This window comes from Chiloscyllium plagiosum, unplaced genomic scaffold (assembly GCF_037043375.1).
Source record: "Chiloscyllium plagiosum isolate Xiang-an unplaced genomic scaffold, Cpla_swu_hap1 HiC_scaffold_17, whole genome shotgun sequence".
NCBI classification, from domain to species: domain Eukaryota; kingdom Metazoa; phylum Chordata; class Chondrichthyes; order Orectolobiformes; family Hemiscylliidae; genus Chiloscyllium; species Chiloscyllium plagiosum.
This window is the reverse complement of record NW_028270155.1, coordinates 68,221,172-68,242,704: the sequence shown is the minus strand read 5'-3', so window position 1 is coordinate 68,242,704 and position 21,533 is coordinate 68,221,172. Positions and strand designations below refer to the sequence as shown.

General features: G+C 42.2%; 1 protein-coding gene across 7 annotated transcripts in view; it reads right to left on the bottom strand.

The window, feature by feature from the left end:
• The window catches only part of ndrg4 (NDRG family member 4), a 185,254-nt gene that overhangs the window by 70,571 nt on the left and 93,150 nt on the right, over positions 1–21,533 (bottom strand). Inside the window, exon 1 of one of the 7 annotated variants that reach the window (XM_043707296.2) lies at positions 7,745–7,898. The exons of the other annotated variants lie outside the window; for them this stretch is intronic. Coding sequence (XP_043563231.1) covers positions 7,745–7,765 — 21 coding nt within the window. The 5' untranslated portion in view covers positions 7,766–7,898. Of the gene's footprint in view, positions 1–7,744; positions 7,899–21,533 lie in introns of those variants that run through there. 7 annotated transcript variants of the gene reach the window in all.

The window sequence follows — 21,533 nt, the reverse complement described above, 5'->3', positions numbered from 1 at the left end:
AAGAAATATTTCCAAGGCAGGATGTTGAGTGGTTTAGACTGGAACTTGCAGATGGCGATGTTTCCATGTATCTGTTGCTCAGTCCTTATTTGGGGGGGGGGGGGTGTGAACTGTTCAAAGATGCTGTACAAAAGAGCCTTGGTAAGCTTTGCACTGCATCATGTAAATGATGTACACTGCTGCCACTGTACATTGCAGGAGGAGAGAGTGAATGTTGAAAATGTTAGATGGGGTGCCAATCAAACAGACTGTTGTCTTGAATGGTGTTGATTTTCTTGACTACTTTTGACACTACACTCATTCACACAAGAGGGGAGCATTCCAGTACACATGACTTGTCAAAGTCTGTCAAATAGGCACAAGTGAGGAGATAAGTTACACAATGCAGAATTTCTAGCCTATGACCTACTCATGAAGCCCCATTATGTATCTGGCTAGTCCAGTTCAATTCTGATCAATGCTGACTTGACATCAAAGGCAGTTACCCTTACCATCCATCTGTTGTGCATGCTTTTACCAAGACTGGAGTGAGGTCAGGCACTGAGTGGACCTTACTGAATTGAAAAATGTGGTGCTGGAAAAACACAGCAAGCCAGGCAGCATCCGAGGAGCAGGAGAATCGACATTTTGGGCATAAGCCCTTCTTCAGGAATGAGGCTGGTGTGCCAAGCAGGCAGAGATAAAAGGTAGAGGGGAGGGAATTTGGGGGAGGGGTGCTGGGAATACGATAGGTGGAAGGAGGGGAGGGTGAGGGTGATAGGCAGGAGAGGGGGTTGGGGCGGAGAGGCGGTGCTGAATCCGGGGGTTGGGACTGAGATAAGGTGGGGGGTAGGGGAAATGAGGAAGCTGGAGAAATCTACAATCATCCCGTGTGGTTGGAGGGTTCCTAGGCAGAAGATGAGGCGCTCTTCCTCCAGGTGTCGTGTGGTCAGGGTCTGACGATGGAGGCGGCCAAGGACCTGCAATGTCCTTGGCGGAGTGGGAGGGGGAGTTAAAGTGTTCAGCCACGGGGCGGTTGGTTTGGTTGGTGTGGGTGTCCCAGAGTTGTTCCCTGAAATGTTCCGCAAGTAGGCGGCCTGTCTCCCCAATGTAGAGGAGACCACATCGGGTGCAGCGGATACAGTAAATGATGTGTGTGGAGGTGCAGGTGAATTTGCGACGGATATGGAAGGATCCACTGGGGCCTTGGAGGGAGGTGACGGAGGAGGTGTGGGCACAAGTTTTGCACTTCTTGCGTTTGCAGGGGAAGGTGCCGGAAGTGGAAGTTGGGTTGGTGGGGGGTGTGGACCTGATGGGGGAGTCGCGGAGGGAGTGGTCTCTCCGGAATGCTGATAGTGGTGGGGAGGGAAATATATCCCTGGTGGTGGGGTCTGTTTGGAGGTGGCGGAAATGACGGAGGATGATACGATGTATCCAGAGGTTGGTGGGGTGGAAGGTAAGGACCAGTGGAATTCTGTCCTGGTGGTGATTGGAGGGGCGGGGTTCAAGGGCAGAGGTGTGGGAAGTGGAGGAGATGCAGTGGACAGCGTCGTCGACCATGTTGGAGGGGAAATTGTGGTCTTTGAAGAAGGAGGCCATTTGCGTAGTTCGGTAGTGGAATTGGTCCTCCTGAGAGCAGATGCGGTGGAAGCGAAGAAATTGGGAATATGGGATGGCGTTTTTACAGGGTGCAGGGTGGGACGAGGTGTAATCTAGGTAGCTGTGGGAGTCGGTCGGTTTGTAGTAAATGTCTGTGTTGAGTTGGTTGCCCGAGATAGAAATGGAGAGGTCTAGGAAGGGGAGGGAGGAGTCTGAGATGGTCCAGGTAAATTTGAGGTCGGGGTGGAAGGTGTTAGTAAAGTGGATGAACTGTTCAACCTCCTCATGGGAGCACGAGGTAGCGCCAATACAATCATCGATGTAGCGGAGGAAAAGGTGGGGGGTGTTGCCAGTGTAGCTACGGAAGATGGACTGTTCCACATATCAGACGAAGAGGCAGGCATAGCTGGGGCCCATGCGGGTGCCCATGGCTACTCCTTTGGTTTGGAGGAAGTGGGAGGATTGGAAGGAGAAGTTGAGAGTGAGGACCAGTTCAGTCAGTCGAAGGAGGGTGTCAGTGGAAGGGTACTGGTAGGGTCAGCGGGAGAGGAAGAAGCAGAGGGCTTCGTGATGGGGGATGGAGGTATACAGGGACTGGATGTCCATCATGAAGATAAGGCATTGGGGGCCAGGGAAGCGAAAATCATGGAGGAGGTGGAGGGCGTGGGTGGTGCCCCGAACGTAGGTGGGGAGTTCTTGGACTAAGGGGGACAGGACAGTGTCAAGGTATGCAGAGATGAGTTCGGTAGGGCAGGAGCAGGCTGAGACAATGGGTCGGCCGGGGCAATCAGGTTTGTGGATTTGGGGCAGGAGGTAGAAACAGGTGGTGCGGAGTTGTGGGACTGAGGTTGGAGGCGGTGGATGGGAGGTCTCCTGAGGTGATGGGTTGTGGATGGTCTGGGAGATGATGGTTTGGTAGTGGGAGATGGGGTCATGGTCAAGGGGACAGTAGGAGGAGGTGTCCGCGAGCTGGCGTCTAGCTTCAGCGGTGTAAAGATCGGTGCGCCAAACTACCACTGCGCCTCCCTCGTCTGCCGGTTTGATGGTGAGGTTGGGGTTGGAGCGGAGGGAGTGGAGGGCTGCGCATTGTGAGGGTGAGAGGTTGGAGTGGGTGAGAGGGGTGGACAGGTTGAGGCAGTCAATGTCGTGGCAGCAATTGGATATGAAGAGATTGAGGGCGGGTAAGAGGCCAGCACTGGGTGTCCAGGTGGATGGGGTGTGTTGGAGGCGGGAGAAGAGGTCGTCAGAGGGTTGACGAGAGTCCTGGTTGAAGAAGTAGGCGTGGAGGCGAAGGCGGCGGAGGAAATGCTCGATGTCTAGCTGCGTGTCGAACTCACTGATCCGGGAGCCTAGGGGGATGAAGGTGAGGCCTCTGCTGAGGACTGATCGTTCATCCTCAGAGAGGGGGAGGTCTGGAGGGATGGTGAAAATATGGCAGGGCTTGGAGCTAGGACCTGGTGTGGGGCTGGAGCTGGGAGTGGGAGTGGAGTTAGGCATGGGGGCGGAGTTAGTCATGGGGGTTTCAGAAATGGAGGATGATACAATTATCCGGAGATTGGTGGGGTGGAAGGTGAGGACCAGTGGACCTTACTGAACCCAAGCTGAGTATCAGTGTACACTTTATTGATTATAACTGAGTGGAGACTGATGATGCAGTGTTACATTTTGTGTACAGGATGTCCTAGTGCATTTTCCATATTGTGAGGCAAATGCCAGTGTTGTAACTGTGATAAATTAGCCTAAGACTGCAGTTAGTTCTAAAGCACAAATCTCAGTATATTGCTGGAATGTTATCAGAGCGCTTACCTTTGCTGTATCCAGCACCTTCAGCCATTTCTTGGTATCACATCGAGTGAATCGAATTGGCTGAAGATTGGCAGTGATCAGGTCTGATGGTCCACTCAGCACTTCTGGTTAAAAATTAGGGAGGTATGTAATAATCAGCAGGAGGTTTCCTTGCCCATCTATGACCTGATGCATGAAACATCATGAGTTCATAGACAATGTTGAGGACTCACGGATACTCTTGTGCTACAATGTCTAATAGTCATACTGAGGGAAGGAACCTTTTCATTTGTGGGCATCGCTGACTGGCCACCTTGAGAAGGTGATGTTGAGCTTAGTTCTTGAACCACTGCAGACCATCTGCAGTAGGTTGACCCACAATGCTGTTAGGAGGGAATTCTAGCACTTTTACCCAGCAACAGTGAAGAAACAACGATATGCGACGGAGGGGAACTTGCAGGTGGTGGTGTTCCCACGTATTGGCTGCCCTTGTTCCTCTAAATGGAAGTGGTCATGGTTTGGGAACTTGCTGTCTTCCGGATCTTTGGTGAACTTCTGCACCGCAGCTTGTAGAGCACGCTGCTAAAGAATGTAGGTGGTGGAGGAGCGGAAGTTTGTGGATGTGGGGCCAATCAAGCAAGCTACTTTATCCTGGATGGTATCAATCTTCTTAAGTGTTACTGGAGCTGCATCAATTCAGGCAAAGTGGAGAATATTCCATCACACTCCTGACTTGTGCCTTCTAGATGGACAGGTTTTGGAGAGTCGGGACCTGAATTACTTGCCACAATATTCCTAGCCTCTGGACTGCTCCTGAAGACATTGTTTATGTGGTGAGTCCAGTTGGGTTTCTGGTCAAAGGTTAGATTTCCAAAAATCATTCAATAAGGTGCCACATAAAAAGGTTCTCGTTTTTAATTCAGAGTTATGAAGTAATTTCTCTCTAGGCAATCTTAATCTTGGAATTCACTAGCCGTAAAAGAATTGAAGGCAGAGTCATTAAATATATTAACGCGGAGTTAATCAGAATTTTGCTCTACAAGTCAAGGGTTAAGAAGGGCATGTTGGAGGTGAAGCCATAATCATCCCAACCAGGATCTTACTGAAAGGTAACAAAAGCTTGATGAGAATGGTCTACTCCTGCTCCTATTTCTTGTATCCTGAGAGGGTAAAAGCAGCTTTGCCTTATTGGCTCTTCTATAAGATGGCACTTCCTAAAGTGCAGAATTCTCTCAGTACTGACATGAAGTGTCATCTAGATTTTGTGTGAATATCTCCAGAATTCAGCTTAAACCCATGATCTCCACCTTAAACATGAAAGTGCTACTCATGAGTGACACCCAACATACACAAACATGTTAAATGTAATAAATGCAAATATACACATACCCACATTGCACATCACAACATATCCATGCTCAAATGCACATCTACTTGAATACACATATATCCATACTTACATATATAAAAACATTCACTAACATACCATACCCATATTTGCAAACAGTCACATTTCTACAATTGCAGATGTATATACAGTCACATACAGTTACATACACATTTGTACATATCCAAAGTAAGAGAGCTAGTAAGAATGGATCATGACCTTCTGAGGTCAGCTCATGTAATCTTGAGTGATATCCTCCACTTTGCACCCAGGACCTCAAAGTTCACAAGAGACTCTACAATTTCTGGCTCAGACTTCAGACTGGAAAGCTGACAAACTCTTTGCAATTTTCCCTTCATGTCATGTCATCCACATTGATACCATATTCCAAGGGAGGTTCACAACAAGAATTCCAGTTTAAGGGGCATTCTTTCTTGTCTGTGTCCAGTCCTGTCACATGCCTTCTTAGAGGCTGAGGCACTACATTTATTAGAACTGAAAAAGGTTGACAAGTGATTTAATTGAGGGCTTTTAAAAAAGGATCTGGAAAGGGATAACTACTATTTCTTCTGATGGGCGAGTCAGAGGTGAGAGGGAAAATTATGGTCCAGTGGTAGCTCATTTATGTACTTTGACAGGAAGAACAGAAGAAATGAATATTATTAAATGGAGAAAACATTGCACAAAGCTACAAAGCAGAATGGTTTGGGAGTCTTTGGGCATGAGTCATAAAAAAGCTATCATATAGGTTCAGTGGGTAATAGGGAAAACAAATGGATGGTTGGTCTTTATTTCAAGGGAATAGGGAAGTCTTGCTAAAATTATACAAACCACTAGTCAGGCCACATCTGGAATTGTTCTGAAATCTGTGCATGGTTTTGGGCCTCAAATCTAAGGCAAGATATATTGTCATTGGAAGCAGTTCAGAGAAGATCTGCTGCAATTGATTTCTGGTAGGATGGCTTTTTAAAAAAAGCAAGGAGAGGTTGGGTTGGTTGGGTCTGTACTCATTGGAATTTAGAAGAATGAGAGGAGATCTTATTGAAACATATAAAAATCTTAATGGGGCTTGATAGGGTTGATGTGGAGTGGATGTTTCCCCTTGTTGGAGAGTCTAGGACCAGGTGGCATAAGTTCAGTGTAAAGGCTTGCTCATTTAAGGCAAATGAGCTGGAACTTCTTTTCTCAGAATGTACTGATTCTGTGGATTCTCTAGCAGAGATGCCTTTCAAGGCTGGGTCATTAAGTATGTTCAAGACTGAGGTAGACAGACTTTTAATAAGTAAGGGAATCAAGGTATGGAGATAAGACAGGAAAATAGAGTTGAGGATTATCAGATCAACCATGATTTCATTGAATAGCCGAACAGACTCGATGGGTTAAATAGCCCACTTCTACTCCTATATTTTATATTCTTATGGCATCTGAAAAGAAGCTCTGCATCTTCAGATCCAGGGAGTCTTCTAAATCCAAGGGAGTCCAGGCTTAACACTAAAATTAGAGGCATACTAGTTGGATGATGTCAGAAAACATTTCTTCACACAAAGGTTCGTGGAAATTTGGAACCCTCTCCCAAAAAAAGCTACTGAGGCCAAAATTGTAATCTTTAAAATTGAGACTTATCAAATTGTTGCCTGGCAGTATTAAGAGGTGTGAGGAAGACAAATAAACAGAGTTTGGGCCATCTCTCTCCAAATCTACAACAATAAACCCAATGTATTTCAGGACTATTATATACAATTATGTACCCTAACATAAAAAGACATTCCCATTATTGCATGGTTGCACAAAGAGACATACAAAGTCAAATAGAAATTACGTACAGTCACATGAGTGCACACAAAACATTTTTTTTCATACATGTATCTATATTCTAACACATACAACCGTGCACACAAATGCAAATCCATATACACATCACAGTCACAAACATAAGACTCTCATAACATCATTCGTGCATACATCAACACAAACATGTGTACAAATACATATATATTTACACGGTTAGAAATATTTGCACCCACCCTGTGAATTTAAATATATAGTATGCAAATATTTACAACCATATACACATTCATGGTGACATACAAGCCATGAAAATAATATGCTATCCTACATAATACATGCACATCCACACTTAAGTATATATTCTAATCTACACATATGCTCACATTCATGACCAGAGATTTCCACACAGACACATGTACACTCACGTACCTGCCAAACGTACCTACACACTCATGCAGTCAAACAATTGCGTAATGCATCAAGCGATATATATAGTAATTGCATTCACATATACTAAATGCTTCTAAATGCAAAAAATACCAAATACCTGAATCTTAATATTAAGCGCACTCACTCCGTTACATCGACCTTCACATTACAAAGCACTCACTTCCCAACTGGAAAACATTCACCGCAGCACATTCACTCATGCGCTCACGAGACAAAAGACAAATCATTTGCAGAATGCCCTTGTTCTGATGGCACGGTGGCTGCTGATCTGTAACGGTGTGCAATTGCTGCAGCAAACTGGTCCTTGCTTTCCCTTTACTGATTGAGATGCCGCACCCTTCCTCCAGCCCAGAGAACCTCACCAGAAATTAAATTGGTTTAGCTATTCCACCCTCCACAACAATGGGATCAAATAATACATGCCATATATTCCATCAGTCTCCACCCAATTTTTGCTATTAAGGGTCTTAATGCAGCAACTACGTTCTTTCGATGCACTAATGAAGATAACATCACTCATTCCTCCTCCGATCCCTTCAACTGAAGGGAGGAAGGACACCATCCTCTTCTACCAGAGCACTCAAGTCCCCGTGGCTGATGCCAGCGATAAACATTGTATGCTTACATACCTTGATCAGCCCCAAATACCAACAGGCTCTACACTGAGCAATGAAGAATGGTGTGCGGTCGGGAAAAGCATAGGAAAGAAGGGAAGATGGACACAAAGAGTCGCACTGTTGGTTGTCCTTCACTTACCCCATCCCAGCACTCAGGCATTTTGAGGTCAAATTAGAGGGAATAGCTCCAGCTCTGCAGGTACGGAAATTCCTGAATTCAGTCTCTTAGAAGCTCAGGTACATCAATCTCCTAAACCAGCTCTGCAGCCTGTCAGTCAGAAGCCGCGTCTTTTATAGGAGCCCAGCATCCTGCAGTCACAGGCAGTGTGCAAAACTCGTCCATTGGTTGCTACAGAAACGATTTCTGCTTTGATTGGTTCCAAAGCTGTTCATCTGCTTGGTGTTTCTGTTCGTGTGTTTGTGTATGTGTGTGTGTATATATGTGTGCATCGCCTCTATCATGTCTGCTCAGAGATGTTGCTGCCTGGCGATTCCAATGAATTGCATTTTTACAGCCTCTGTAGCTGATGCGAGTTCTGTTGTGAGTTTCAGTGTCTCATATCGAGAGACACGATGCCATCGCAATGTCTTTCCGTCATTGTTCACAGTGTCTCAATGTCGCAATTCTCTCGACTCTGCGCTCCTTGAATCTTTGCTTCCCATTGCCCAGCACATAAATACATGCCACAACCAACCATTCACCAGCATGATTTCCCATCCCCCATATAACTTACCATCTTCTACTGCAATAATCCTAATCAATATGCACGAACTGTGTTTTTCTGGAGAAAGTCAACCCTGCATCAGCACCAAAGCAGAGAAGCGAGGAGAGTGGGAGAGAAAGAAACGAGAGCGAAAGTCAGAATGAAAATACCACAAGCGGGAGACGAATGGAAATGGCAAGTGGAATTTTTTTAAAAATGGAGTAAGAGAGAGAGAAGGGGAAACAGAATGAATGCAGGACAAAAAGGACAAAGCTAAACTTATTTATTAACACGCATGATAAATTTGGAACTGTAATTGAGAAGAACATCACAATAAAATGTGGTCTTAATTATAGCAAAAATGTTTTAAATATAATAAATACCATACTGGTAGGTACAAATGACTGCTAAATTGCGAGTTACTCTTATTCTCTGACCCCTGCACGACCATGGCTCAATTTTTTGGGTCATGGTCATCTCAAGCACTCTAAGACAAGGTTGAGGCCAGAAGGTAATAGTATTCCCGAGAAAGACTGGCGAAAGAAACCATCTAGACTGACTTCAAATACAGACACGTGTGGGTGCCTCATCCATGACTGATAGGAAGGAGGTGTGATAGCACCACATTAAAATGTAGTAGGCAGAAAGGAGCAACAGAGCTGGTGGTCCCTGCTGGGACCAGAGGTCGGGAGCTGGAGAGGAATTCAAACAAAAGGCAATGATTAAGCACTAAGCTTCACTGACCTAAATCGTTCTGCATTCTACCACTATCCTTGTGCACAAATTGAGTTATGCTTTGCTTACACACTACCAACAGGAATCCAAAGGATCTGTAAAGAACAAAGAACAATATAGCACAGGAACAGGCCCTTCAGTCCTCCAAGTCTGCTCCAACACATTTTGCCCTTCCATACTAAAACGGTCTTCACCTACAGTATCCATATTCCTCTATTTCTTTACTTTTTCATGTATTTGTCTAGGTGCTTCTTGAATGCTGCTATTGTCTGCTTCCACCACGTTCTCTGGCAGCTCATTCCAGGTACTCACCACCCTTTGTGTGAAAAACTTTCCCTGCACATAGTTTCAAACCTTCTCTCCCCTACACCTTGAACCTGTGCCCCCTAGTAACCCTGGGAGAAAGCCTCATACAGGTAGTTCGTCTAGAATACAATGGTTGGATTCTTATGCAACTCCGCATTATAGAAAAACTGTGCTTCAGAAACAGCACAAAGTGTTGGCTATGTAATCTCGTAACAGCCAATGCACATTTTAAAACGTTCATGCTTTAGAAACAGCGCCCCCAATTTGTAAATCGTGTTACAGCAAATTCACATTAACGAAACGTGAATTATAGCAGAACAACCTGTACTTTCCAGTCTATCTATGCCATTCACAATCTTATAAACTTCCATCAGGTCACCCCTCAACCTCCTGTGTTCCAGTAAAAAAAAAACTCAATCTGAGCTTTTTTCATAGCCAAAATTCCCCATATCAGGCAACATCCTGGTAAACCTTTTCTGTACTCTCTCCAAAGCATCCACATCCTTCTAATTGTGTAGTGACCAGAACTGTACGCAATAGTTCAAGTGTGGCCTAACTAAAACTTCATAATGCTGCAGCATAATTTCCCTATCCTTATACTCAATGCCCCTTCCAATGAAGGCAAGCATGCCATAGGCCTTTTTTACTACCTTATCTACCTGTGATGCCACCTTCAGTGATCTGTCAACCTGCATACTCAGATCCCTCTTCAAATCAATACTCCGAAGGGTGCTGTCATTCACTCTATAATTTCCATTTGCACTCGACCTTCCAAAAAGCATCACTTCACATATGCCTGGATGAAACTCCATCTGCCATTTTTTTGCCCATGCAGAAAATAGAAAGAAAGATTTGCACCTATTTACTGCTTTTCACAATACCATAATGTCCCAAAACATTTTAAAGCAAGATCCCAGAAATAAAAATGTAATTACAATAAATAAATGTAGGATAAATTTGCAAGGATGGTGGGAAAATTCTGACTTACAAAAGTTGCATTATAAAATCTTTCACATAGACCTAAAAAGGGAAGATAAGGCCCTGGGTTAATGTCACTTCTGACTGCTCAATACTCCCTTCTTTGCTGGCATTAAGCCATCAGTCTAGATATTGTGCTCAGCTTACAGAAATGGGACTTAAGACTATATCTTTTTGATCCAGGTGAAAGTGCTACCTCTGACCTACAGCATATAATTCAAAGTTCCATGCAAAAAGCAGATTTGTGAGAAAAACCTGGTGGAAATCAACTAAGATTTGTTATATTTCTGCAAAATTATGGGTTAATTTATGGTCTTGTAAACCTAGCCTACTCCAATTGACTTTGGCAGCATAAGGATTTGCAATGTCTCAAATTGCAATGTCAAGTCTGGGACTATCATTACCTTCAAGAGTGGCTCCAACATATCACTGTTCAAATTGCTCCCCCACTGTTTTAGATTAAAGTCTATTTGAATGCACATTGTGGAGCAACATAATAAAATGATGATCTTGGATTTTACCCCTGAGAATATGCAGTCATTTCAGAATTCTTTAAAAATGTCTTCTGTTAAAATTGGGTAAAATGGTTGTTTGCATGGCTGCTTGCTTCACAGCATTATACTAGGCAGCTAGTAAATGTAACTTTCTTGGAGGCAGTATAAATCATTGGTAGATTGTGAAAAGAAGGAAATGCTAGATTACGAACAGAACAAATAGTACTTCAGGAAGAGAAGCTGATAAACAAATTGTTCAGTGAAACTTTCCTTCAATACTGAGCAACACGTGATCTTAGAAGCAGATCCAGGCCATCAACTAGCTGCTGTCTGTAGAACCTTTATACCAATTGTTTTGAGCAGGAATTACTGCTCCTTGTTTTAACTGTTTATTTATGTAGCAAGCAGCCTTCAATTGATTGCCAGCGCAATAGGCTCATCATTAATACCCTGTGCATCCAGGAGAGAAGCAAGAATTTGCAGTTTTATGGATGGCAGGATTCTATCATGGCCAACAGTAGGGCTGACCCATATAAACCAATAAGGTTCTGTACACAATATGCTTTATGAGCCATGAATCTTTATTTTACTAAACATAACTGTAGAGCAGCAATAAATGACCTTGTACTGTGAAGTCAGGCATATTAGACAACTAATGTCTGAGGGACTAAACTGAGATTCCAGCTCAGTGTAGTGGCCTGGGTTCTGCTAAGCCTTTTTAAAACTGTTTGTGAATTTTCAGTCCTCTTAGACAATGTAGATGTGAAGAGCACCTCTTGGGAGAGGAGTCTTATGACACCACTGTCCAGAGGTGGACACTTCCAATGATACATGATAAACGCTAGGCTCACACCATTGGTATAAAAATGAGGTGACCTTGCTCTGATTTCAAACACATTGGGGTCAGGGTAATATTGTCAGACCAACAGATTTCCAGCTGCTTCCTCTCTCAGAAACCCAACATTCTGAAACTCCTTCCAACACAAAACAGGATTTCTAAATCAAATCTTGATGTCACCAAATCACTACTCTTAATGTAACCCCTTTCATCTCCATAACCCTGAAACTCCACCAGGTTCTACTGTAATTTCTGACAGACACCCAACAGAACTTGTCAGGATGAGAGAGTTCTGGCTATTATTTTGTGGCAATGAATGTGTTTTTCCAGTAGAATTATGGTGAGAAACCAGAAGAACCCTCCAGGACTTTCATATACTTTTCAATCATGATGTAATGATGATGCCATGCTAATTGCTTACATTAAAACTCAGCTATAAAGACTCATGGATTGCCTCACTTATGCTTGTTCTCCCTGACTACAGGAATCAAACAAACCATGGTTGTGGGACATTATGTCACATCCCTCCCATTGATTACTCATATATCAATTCACTGAAGCAAGCAAATTCTGCTATCTGGGAATAATACTGGCAAACAACCACTGTTGATGTAGAATTTAATTTCCACATAAGGAAAGCACATTGACTAATTCACAAAACATGCATGGAATGAAATATAACCAACCTTTTAAAGCCAAGATACCAGTTGCCTTGGCAATGGATCATAGCACAGAGTTGCTTTTGGACAAGTCAAACTTAATTTTTTTTAAAATAAAGAGGACATCCAAGTCAGAGATGGTGCAAATGCAATTCAGTGACTGTTTAGAAAAAGAGTTTGTCCTTGACAGAGACCAGGGAATGTCACACCTGGCAGGGTGTCATGTAATTTAAGGGAACTACTTCAAAGTGAGAGAGACAATGCAGAAACTTGAACTATCCCCTGTGAATTATATCCCCAGACTGTGGACATAATGTGAGGGAAAAGAAAACAAGGATAATCCAGGGATTATATAATCACATGCTGGAGGAGAAAGTGAGGTCTGCAGATGCTGGAGATCAGAGCTGAAAATGTGTTGCTGGAAAAGCGCAGCAGGTCAGGCAGCATCCAGGGAACAGGAGAATCGACGTTTCGGGCATAAGCTCTTCTTCAGGCCATTCCTGAAGAAGGGCTTATGCCCGAAACGTCGATTCTTCTGTTCCCTGGATGCTGCCTGACCTGCTGCGCTTTTCCATAATCACATGCTAGCCAAACAATAGATTACTTCACTGATCCAGAAAGGATTCTGACTGGTTTTAAATCATTCACAAAAATAACCATCATTCACATGCCACTAATTCTGAGAATGATACTTATATATTAATATATAACACATACATTTCTTTACAACTTCTTTACTAGACATTAGATTGTGGTTTGAGTTTTCCTTATTAGAGCCCTTCTCTGAATTGGAGGCTTTATTTTAAGATCAGCAGCCTTTTATACTGGTATTCCTTTTGGAATTCCTTTTGTAATTTCCTTTGTTTCCCCTGAATCTCCAGTTCCACCTTTTAAAATGCTCTCTCTTTATCCTTCTCCTTGCTTTCCCCTATCTCATTGCTTTTTCACGTTCAAACTGCTTCAACTGTAACTCAATTCTAACAAGACCTTATTTGTATTAACAAATTTAGCTTCTAATATGGAGCAAATGGATTATTAAATCACTAATAATGCAAACTTAAAACTATAACTCCCCTTACATCCAAACATGCTCACATTCATTGATCAATAGAATGGACAGAACAGAGAAGACTAAGTTTTGCAAAAACATTATGAGGGACAAATTTCATAAAAATGTCAATGGAATAAAGATTATAAACCAAAAGGCAAATGAAGTGACTTTCTCAGTTCTTTTTGCGTTTTTTAGCAATGATATCATGTTGTTATTAACTGTGCCAATCCTCAATTTGGTAGCTGATCAGCTGGACCTAGGTCTTGATTTTGCTCTAAGTCTTTTCTGTTTTGTAGAGTCTTTGAGCATTATTTCTTTTTCACTTACCTAGGGAGAAAGTGAGTGATCTGGCTTGCTTACAGACCTTGAGGTTGGACAGCCTATCTACTCCCTCTCCTCTCAATTCTCTGACAAACTAAAAACCAATCCGAACACTGTTGCTGAGCAGTTTTTTTTCCTCGCAACCCAAAGAAACCTGATGCGAGCTTGTGTCACAAAATAATCAAATGCAGCTACATGTCCATACATAAGCAATAGATGACTACACAGTTCTGCTTTTTCCTTCGAGTTGTAATTTTTAAAACTATTTCATTCTCGACAAAGCTGTCCAAACATCTATTTTATATTTTAAAAGTTCTCCTTATGAATTAGAAAAAGAATAGGTGACTTCGAATCTCTGTTTAGAAACATAGAAAATAGGAGGAGGCCTAACAGCCCATCAAGCCAGTTTTGCCATTAAAAATGGTTATAGCTGATTATCTATCTCAATGCCATAGTACTACCCACTCCCCATACCCCTTGACACCTTTAGCCTTTAGAAATCTATTAATCTCTCAGTGGCATCACCTCCACAGCCTTCCGTGTTAGAGAACTCCACAGGTTCACCATCCTTAGAGTGAAGACATTTCTCATCTCAGTTCAAAATAACCCAAAACATATCCTAAAATTATGCCCCCTCGTTCTGGACTCCCTTTCCCGGTTAGGGGAAAATATCATCCCTGTGTCCAGCCTGTCCAATCCTATCAGGATTTTATACATTTGAATGAGATGCCTTAATCTTCTAAACTCCTGTGAATATAGGCCTAGTTGACCCAACTCCTCCTCACAAGAAAAACCTGTCATCCCAGGAATCAGTCTGGTGAACCTTCACTGCACTCCCTCTTTGGTAAGTATATATTTTCTTGGGTAAGGAGACCAAAACGGTACAAAGTACACCAGGTGAGGATGAGGACAGAAAAACAGGGAATAAGGGAAATCAGAATAAAGCACCTTCGAAAAAGCAAACAATGCACAAAACAACTATACAGAGATGCCTGATCTTCATAACAGCTTCATATTTTCAATTATTAACAACAGTGTGTTTGCTTAATGCTAATTCACCCTGCCAAAACATATCTGGCTCGCTACACATCTTAATGTTTCACTGTTTTGATTAATAGGCATGCTTTTGGGTAACAATCCTGTTGAAAACTCTTGCATTAATTCAACCAGTTGGCTGACAGAATAACAATAATAATTAACTCAAAAGTCAACACAGATGGTGACCTCCCCCACTCACCCGAAGCAGCAGCTCCCACCATGGAGAGGCACAAACAGACACGGACACAACTGAGAAATGGTGGATACATAATGCAGGCCCTATGAAGGTGCTACCCTATTCTTTCATTGATGCTCCATTTTGGGCATCAATTAAAGCAAGCTCTAGACCTGCCACCTGGCAACCAATTTGTCTTGTTTAAAATGGCTGGGTGCCTTCCATCTTATAGGGGCAGAAAACTGAAATAAATATGGGTTGAGGCATCACCTTCTTATACAATAATTTTGCAGCTTCATTCCAGAGTGACTTGTCTTATCATTATTAAGCCAGCTTGGTGTCTCTGTTCATAAATGCTTGTGTGTGGTGTGTGTGTGTGTATGTGGGCAGCATATACGTTGTTTAAAATAACTGACTTCTTGTACTTATGTCTGTTCATGTTTGGGCATGTAGGGGAGTGTGCCCATGTGAATGTCTCTGCTTTAGGGTAGATCTGTAACTTAATGTCAGGTGCGTAACAGCTAGGTAGAAAAATGTGTCATTAATATGACATAAGGAGTCGCAGATGGATTTAAACAGGTTGAGTGAGCGGACAAAAAAATCTGGTAGATGCAATATGTGGGAAAATATAAAATTGTTCACTTTGACAGGAAGAATTTTTTTTTAAAAAGTATTACAATTATAGAATTTCAAGGTACAAAGGAATCTGCTTGTTCTAGTGCAATAGTCACAAGAAGTTTACTACGCAGGTATGGTAAGTGGTTAAGATGGCTAATGGAATGTTATTCTTTATTACGGGTGAAATTGATCATATAAGAAAGAACATAATTTATCAGTTATACATGGCTTTGGCGAGACTGTATGTCATATAGTATGTGCAGTCTTAAATATTATTTAAGGAAGGATGTAAATGTGTCGCAGGCAGTTCAGAGGAGGTTCACTAGATTGATACTTAGAATGAACAGGTTGTCATAGAAGGAAGATTTAAATAGGCGGGTCTTACTTTCAATGGAGTTTGAAAGTATGAGGAATTACTTGATTAAAGTATAGAAGATCCTAAATGGTCCTGACAAGTTGTGGGGAGTCTAGAACTAGGAATCATTGTTTTAAAATTAGGAGTCACCCTTTTATAATAGAGATGAGGAAAATTTTCTTTTTCTTTCAAAGTTTAGAGACATTGGAAATTTCTACCCTGAAGGTGGCAGAGGCGGGACCACTGAATATTTTTACAGTGGAGATTGATTGATTTTTGAGAGGCAAGGGAATCAAGTATTATTGAGAGTAGTTGGGAATGTGGAATTCAAAATAAATGGATCACCCATGATCTGAATGGCAGAACAAACTCAGAGATAAATGGTCTACCTCTGTTCCGAAATCATATATATATATGTAGCAAGACAGCCAGATCCCTCTCCACCTTAGAGTTCTGTAGTCTCTATTTATTAATCAATATGCTGCTTTTGTATTCTCCCTGCTATAAAGTGTAAGTTCGTACTTTCCTGAATTATACTCTGCTCCATCTGCCAGATGTTTGTCTGCTCACTTAACCTGTTAATATCCCTTTTCAGGTACCCTATGCCCTCTTCAAAACTTACTTTCCTACTAATCATTGTGCCATCAGCAAATTTAGCAACCTTAACTTTGATCCTTCCATCCAAGTCATTAATTTAAATTTTAAGTAGTTTAAAGTCCAATACTGACCCTTGTGACAATTCATTTGATAAATCTTGCTAACCCAAAAATGACCCATTTACAGTATGTCTGCCTCAATTTATTTTTTAGGTAACCAATTCTCTATCTGCATTATTATGCTACTTTCTATGCCATGAGCTCATATTTTGCCGAGTAACCTTTGACACAACACTTTGTCAATGCTTTCTGGAAATCAAACTGCATTACACCCATCGTGTCCCCTTTATCCACACTACGTGTTACTTCCTCAAACAAAACTCCAATATTAATCAACCATGATTTTGCTTTTACTAAATGATGTTGACTCTGTCATATTATACTGAGATTTTCAAAGTGCCCAATTATATCCTTCTCAAAAATAGACTTTAGTAATTCCTCATGACAGATTTTAATCTATCGGATCTGCAGCTTCTTGTTTTCTGTCTTCACACTATCCTGAAAGTCACATGCGCTATTTTCTGATCTGATAGGACCTTTACAGAATACAGAGAATTTGGGAAAATCAAAACCAATGCATCTAGTATTTTAGCAGACATTTCTTTTAAGACCCTAAGATGAAATTTAGATTTGAATGTAGGAGGGTTGATTAATAAATTTGCAGATTATATGAAAATTTGTTTGGTTATAGCCTTAAATTAGAGGATATAGATGGGCTTATCGTGGCAAATTGAATTCAATTCAGACAATTGTGAGGTGATGCACTTAGGCGGGGCAAACCAGGCAAGCGAATATATAAAGAAGGGTAGGACCTTGGGAAGACTGACACTCAGCAGGACCTTGCTGCACATGTCCACTGTGGGGCGGTAGTGGGGCGGGTAGATAAAGTGGTTAAGAAGCCATTTGGGATATTTGCTTTTAATACAGCCGAGATTTTGAATTTAGGAGTACAGGGATTAAGCTGGAAGTTGGTTATAGAAGGGATGAGAGTGGATTGGACATTTTCCAGTTGTTGCTTGAGCTGGAGAGTTTCAGTATGAACAGCAATCTGATAGACAGAGGTGGTTTTCCTTGAAGCAGTGGAGACTGAAGGGAGACATTGAAATGTATAAAATTCTGAGGGATTTAGATAGGATATGCTGGAAGAAACCTTTGCCATTGGTAGAGGATATCCATTAAGGGGGCACAGATTTTGTTGAGGGGATGTGAGGAAATTATTTTTCACCCAGATGGTTTGGCCATTTTCATACAATCAATGACAGCAATGTCCCCAAAGATCATCTGTACAGTAAATTGGGCCACATCCTGCTGGGTGTACATCTATATAAGGGCATCTGTATGGAAGATATGTAGATTGTGGACATTGAACCAAACAACTACAAGACCTGACCAATGGCTGGAAATTTAAAAGAGGATTGTTGGCAGGTGTATAGAAAGAGGCAAGCAGAAACAGAAAATTCATCTGGCAGAGAAATGGACACAAATCAAACTTTTGCCTGTGAATCCTACAACTTTTCATCTCACTTCTTCATCTGCAGCATGTGGCAGAGATTGTCATGGTAGAAGGGAGTTCTTGAGTTACACCAGGTGATAGTTAACTCTGTGTTATGTCAAGATGCAACCAATTGTCTCATCGGTCAGATGGCAGCCAGGGAACCTAACAGTGAAAACCTGCTTTCTACATTCCTCAAAACTTATCAATTTCTCTCTACCTCTATCCTCTGTGTTTTTAAAAAAAAATAAATTTGCTAATACTCCGAACTCCACATATCATTACCTTTGTCATAAGTCTACCATTTGATACCATATCAGAATGGTAAGTGTATGCTAGTGTGTCAATGTGCACATGCAGTTGTGCATTATTGAATAATAAGTACAAATGTCTGTTGTGTTCGTATGTGCAATTGTCGTAATCTAGTCGCCAATACTCATCCACGTGCTTGCTTTTGTACATGGTTGCATTTGTCCATATGTCATAATGCAAACATGAACAATGTAGTTAAACACAGAGGGTGTGTGTGGAGGTCAGATAGAGGCAGAATTGGATATTTCCTTGGTGGCCCTCAATGTTAAAATAGTCTGTTGTCACACAAGAATGGTAGTTTTCGTCAAGTATTTCAAGCATGTTTTAAACTATGTCTTAGCATCCATCAGGTTTTAGAAGAGGCAATGAATTCAACATTGCCAAAAAAGAAAGCTAGGAGTCTCAGCACAGAAGAGCAGACAAAGGAAGCACATGGTGAGGACAGTGCAGGAGAGAGAGAGAGAGAGAGAGAGAGAAAAAGAGAGAAAAAGAGAGAGAGAGAGAGAGAAAAAGAGAGAGAGAAAGAGAGAAAGAAAGAGAGAAAGAGAGAAAGAGAGAGAGAGAGAGAGAGAGAGAAAGAGAGAGAGAGAGAGAGAGAGAAAGAGAGATAAAGAGAGAAAGAGAGATAAAGAGAGAGAGAGAGAAAAAGAGAGAGAGTGAGAGAAAAAGAGAGCGAGAGAGCGAGAGAGCGAGAGAGCGAGAGAGCGAGAGAGCGAGAGAGCGAGAGAAAGAGAGAAAGAGAGAAAGAACCTGCACAGTTACCGCCTTTGCTGTTTGAATTCGTGTATTGCTGGACATCGGAGTGCATCTGGGAAAATTAACAAACAGTGAAATTCACAACTAATCTTGGAGGAACTATTGGGCAAAGTTCACAGCACAGAATCAGATAAGTTAATTGTTGTTTTAAGTCTGTCCAAGAGAAAGGCTGCAGTTGTGAGTATAGTGGATTCTTTCTTGATTATATGTTTTTGGAGATAAGTCTCTTGATTAAATTTAAAATATAAGCCATTGCTATTAATTTAACCTGGGGCAGTGTTTGTAGAGGAATAAGACAGTGTTATTTTCTGGGTCTGTAGATTGTGAAGGAGCAAAAATGGCCTTTGCAGTGATATGTACTTCTTGTCAGATGTGGGAGTTTAAAGAGAGTTTAAGGGTTACTGCTGATTATACCTGCCATAAATGCTGTTGGATATGAATCTTATCAGATCGAGTGGATCGGTTGGAGAGACAGATAGAAGCGATGAGGAATTTGCAACAGCAACAGTATGTGAGGGATGGCAGTTATAGGAAGGGGGGAAAAGTCTCAGATACAGTCACATAGATGGGTTAACTCCAGGAAGGGTGAGAGAGGTCGGCACTTCGGGCAGGAGTCTTTTGTGGATATACCCATTTCAAACAGGTATGCTGTTTTGGAAAATGTAGGGGGTGATGGATTCTCAGGGGAACGTAGCACGAACAGCACGAAGTTTCTGGTATTGAGACTGGCTCTAATGCAACGAGGGGTACGTCGGCTTCCAAGAGATCAATTGTGTTAGGGGATTTTGTAGTCAGAGGTACAGACAGACGTTTCTGTGGCCAGCAGAGAAAAAGCAGAATGGTGTGTTGTTTCCCTGGTGGCAGGATCAAGGATGTCTCAAAAAGGGTGCAGAATGTTCTCACGGGGGAGAGGGGCTAGCAGGAGGTCACTGTCCACATTGCAACCAACGACATTGGAAGGGAAAAGGTTGAGACTCTGAAGGGAGATTACAGAGAGTTAGGCAGAAATTTAAAAAGGAGGTCCTCAAGGGTAGTAATATCTGGATTACTCCGAGTGCTATGAGCTAGTGAGGGCAGGAATAGGAGGATAGACCAGATGAATGCATGGCTGAGGAGCTGGTGTATGGGAGAAGGATTCACATTTTGGATCATTAGAATCTCTTTTGGGGTAGAAGTGACCTGTACAAGAAGGACGGATTGCACCTAAATTGGAAGGGGACTAATATACTGGCCGGATAATTTGCGAGAACAGCTTGGGAGGATTTAAACTAGTAAGGTGGGGGAGGGAGGGGGGGGGGGGGACCCAGGGAGATAGTGAGGAAAGAGATTGATCTGAGACAGGTACAGCTGAGAACAGAAGTGAGTCAAACAGGAAGGGACAAGGTAGGACTAATAAATTAATCATTTCAATGCAAGGGGCCAACAGGGAGGGCAGATGAACTCAGGGCATGGTTAGGAACATGGGACTGGGATATCATAGCAATTACGGAAACATGGCTCAGGGATGGGCAGGACAGGCAGCTTAATGTTCCAGGATACAAATGCTACAGGAATGATAGAAAAGGGAGGCAAGAGAGGAGGGGGGGAGGGGTGGCATTTTTGATAAGGGATAGCATTACAACTGTGCTGAGGGAGGATATTCCCGGAAATACATCCAGGGAAGTTATTCGGGTGGAACGGAGAAATAAGAAAGGGATGATCACCTTATTGGGATTGTATTATAGATCACCCAATACTCAGAGGGAAACTGAGAAACAAATTTGTAAGGAGATCTCAGCTATCTGTAAGAATAATAGGGTAGTTATGGTAGGGGATTTTAACTTTCCAAACATCGACTGGGACTGCCATAGCGTTAAAGGTTTAGATGGAGAGAAATTTCTTAAGTGTGTACAAGACAATTTTCTGATTCAGTATATGGATGTACCTACTAGAGAATGTGCAAAACTTGACCTACTCTTGGGAAATAAGGCAGGGCAGGTGACTGAGGTGTCAGTGGGGGAGCACTTTGGGGCCAGCGACCATAATTCTGTTCGTTTTAAAATAGTGATGGAAAAGGATAGCCCAGATCTAAAAGCTGAAGTCCTAAATTGGAAAAGGGCCAATTTTGACGTATTAGGCAAGAACTTTTGAAAGCTGATTGGAGGCAGATGTTCGCAGGTAAAGGGACGGCTGGAAAATGGGAAGCCTTCAGAAATGAGATAACAAGAATCCAGAGAAAGTATATTCCTGTCAGGGTGAAAGGGAAGGCTGGTAGGTATAGGGAATGCTGGATGACTAAAGAAATTGAGGGTTTGATTAACAAAAAGAAGGAAGCATATGTCAGGTATAGACAGGATAGATCGAGTGAATCCTTAGAAGAGTATAAAGGAAGTAGGAGTATACTTAAGAAGGAAATCAGGAGGGCAAAACAGGGACATGAGATAGCTTTGGCAAATAGAAT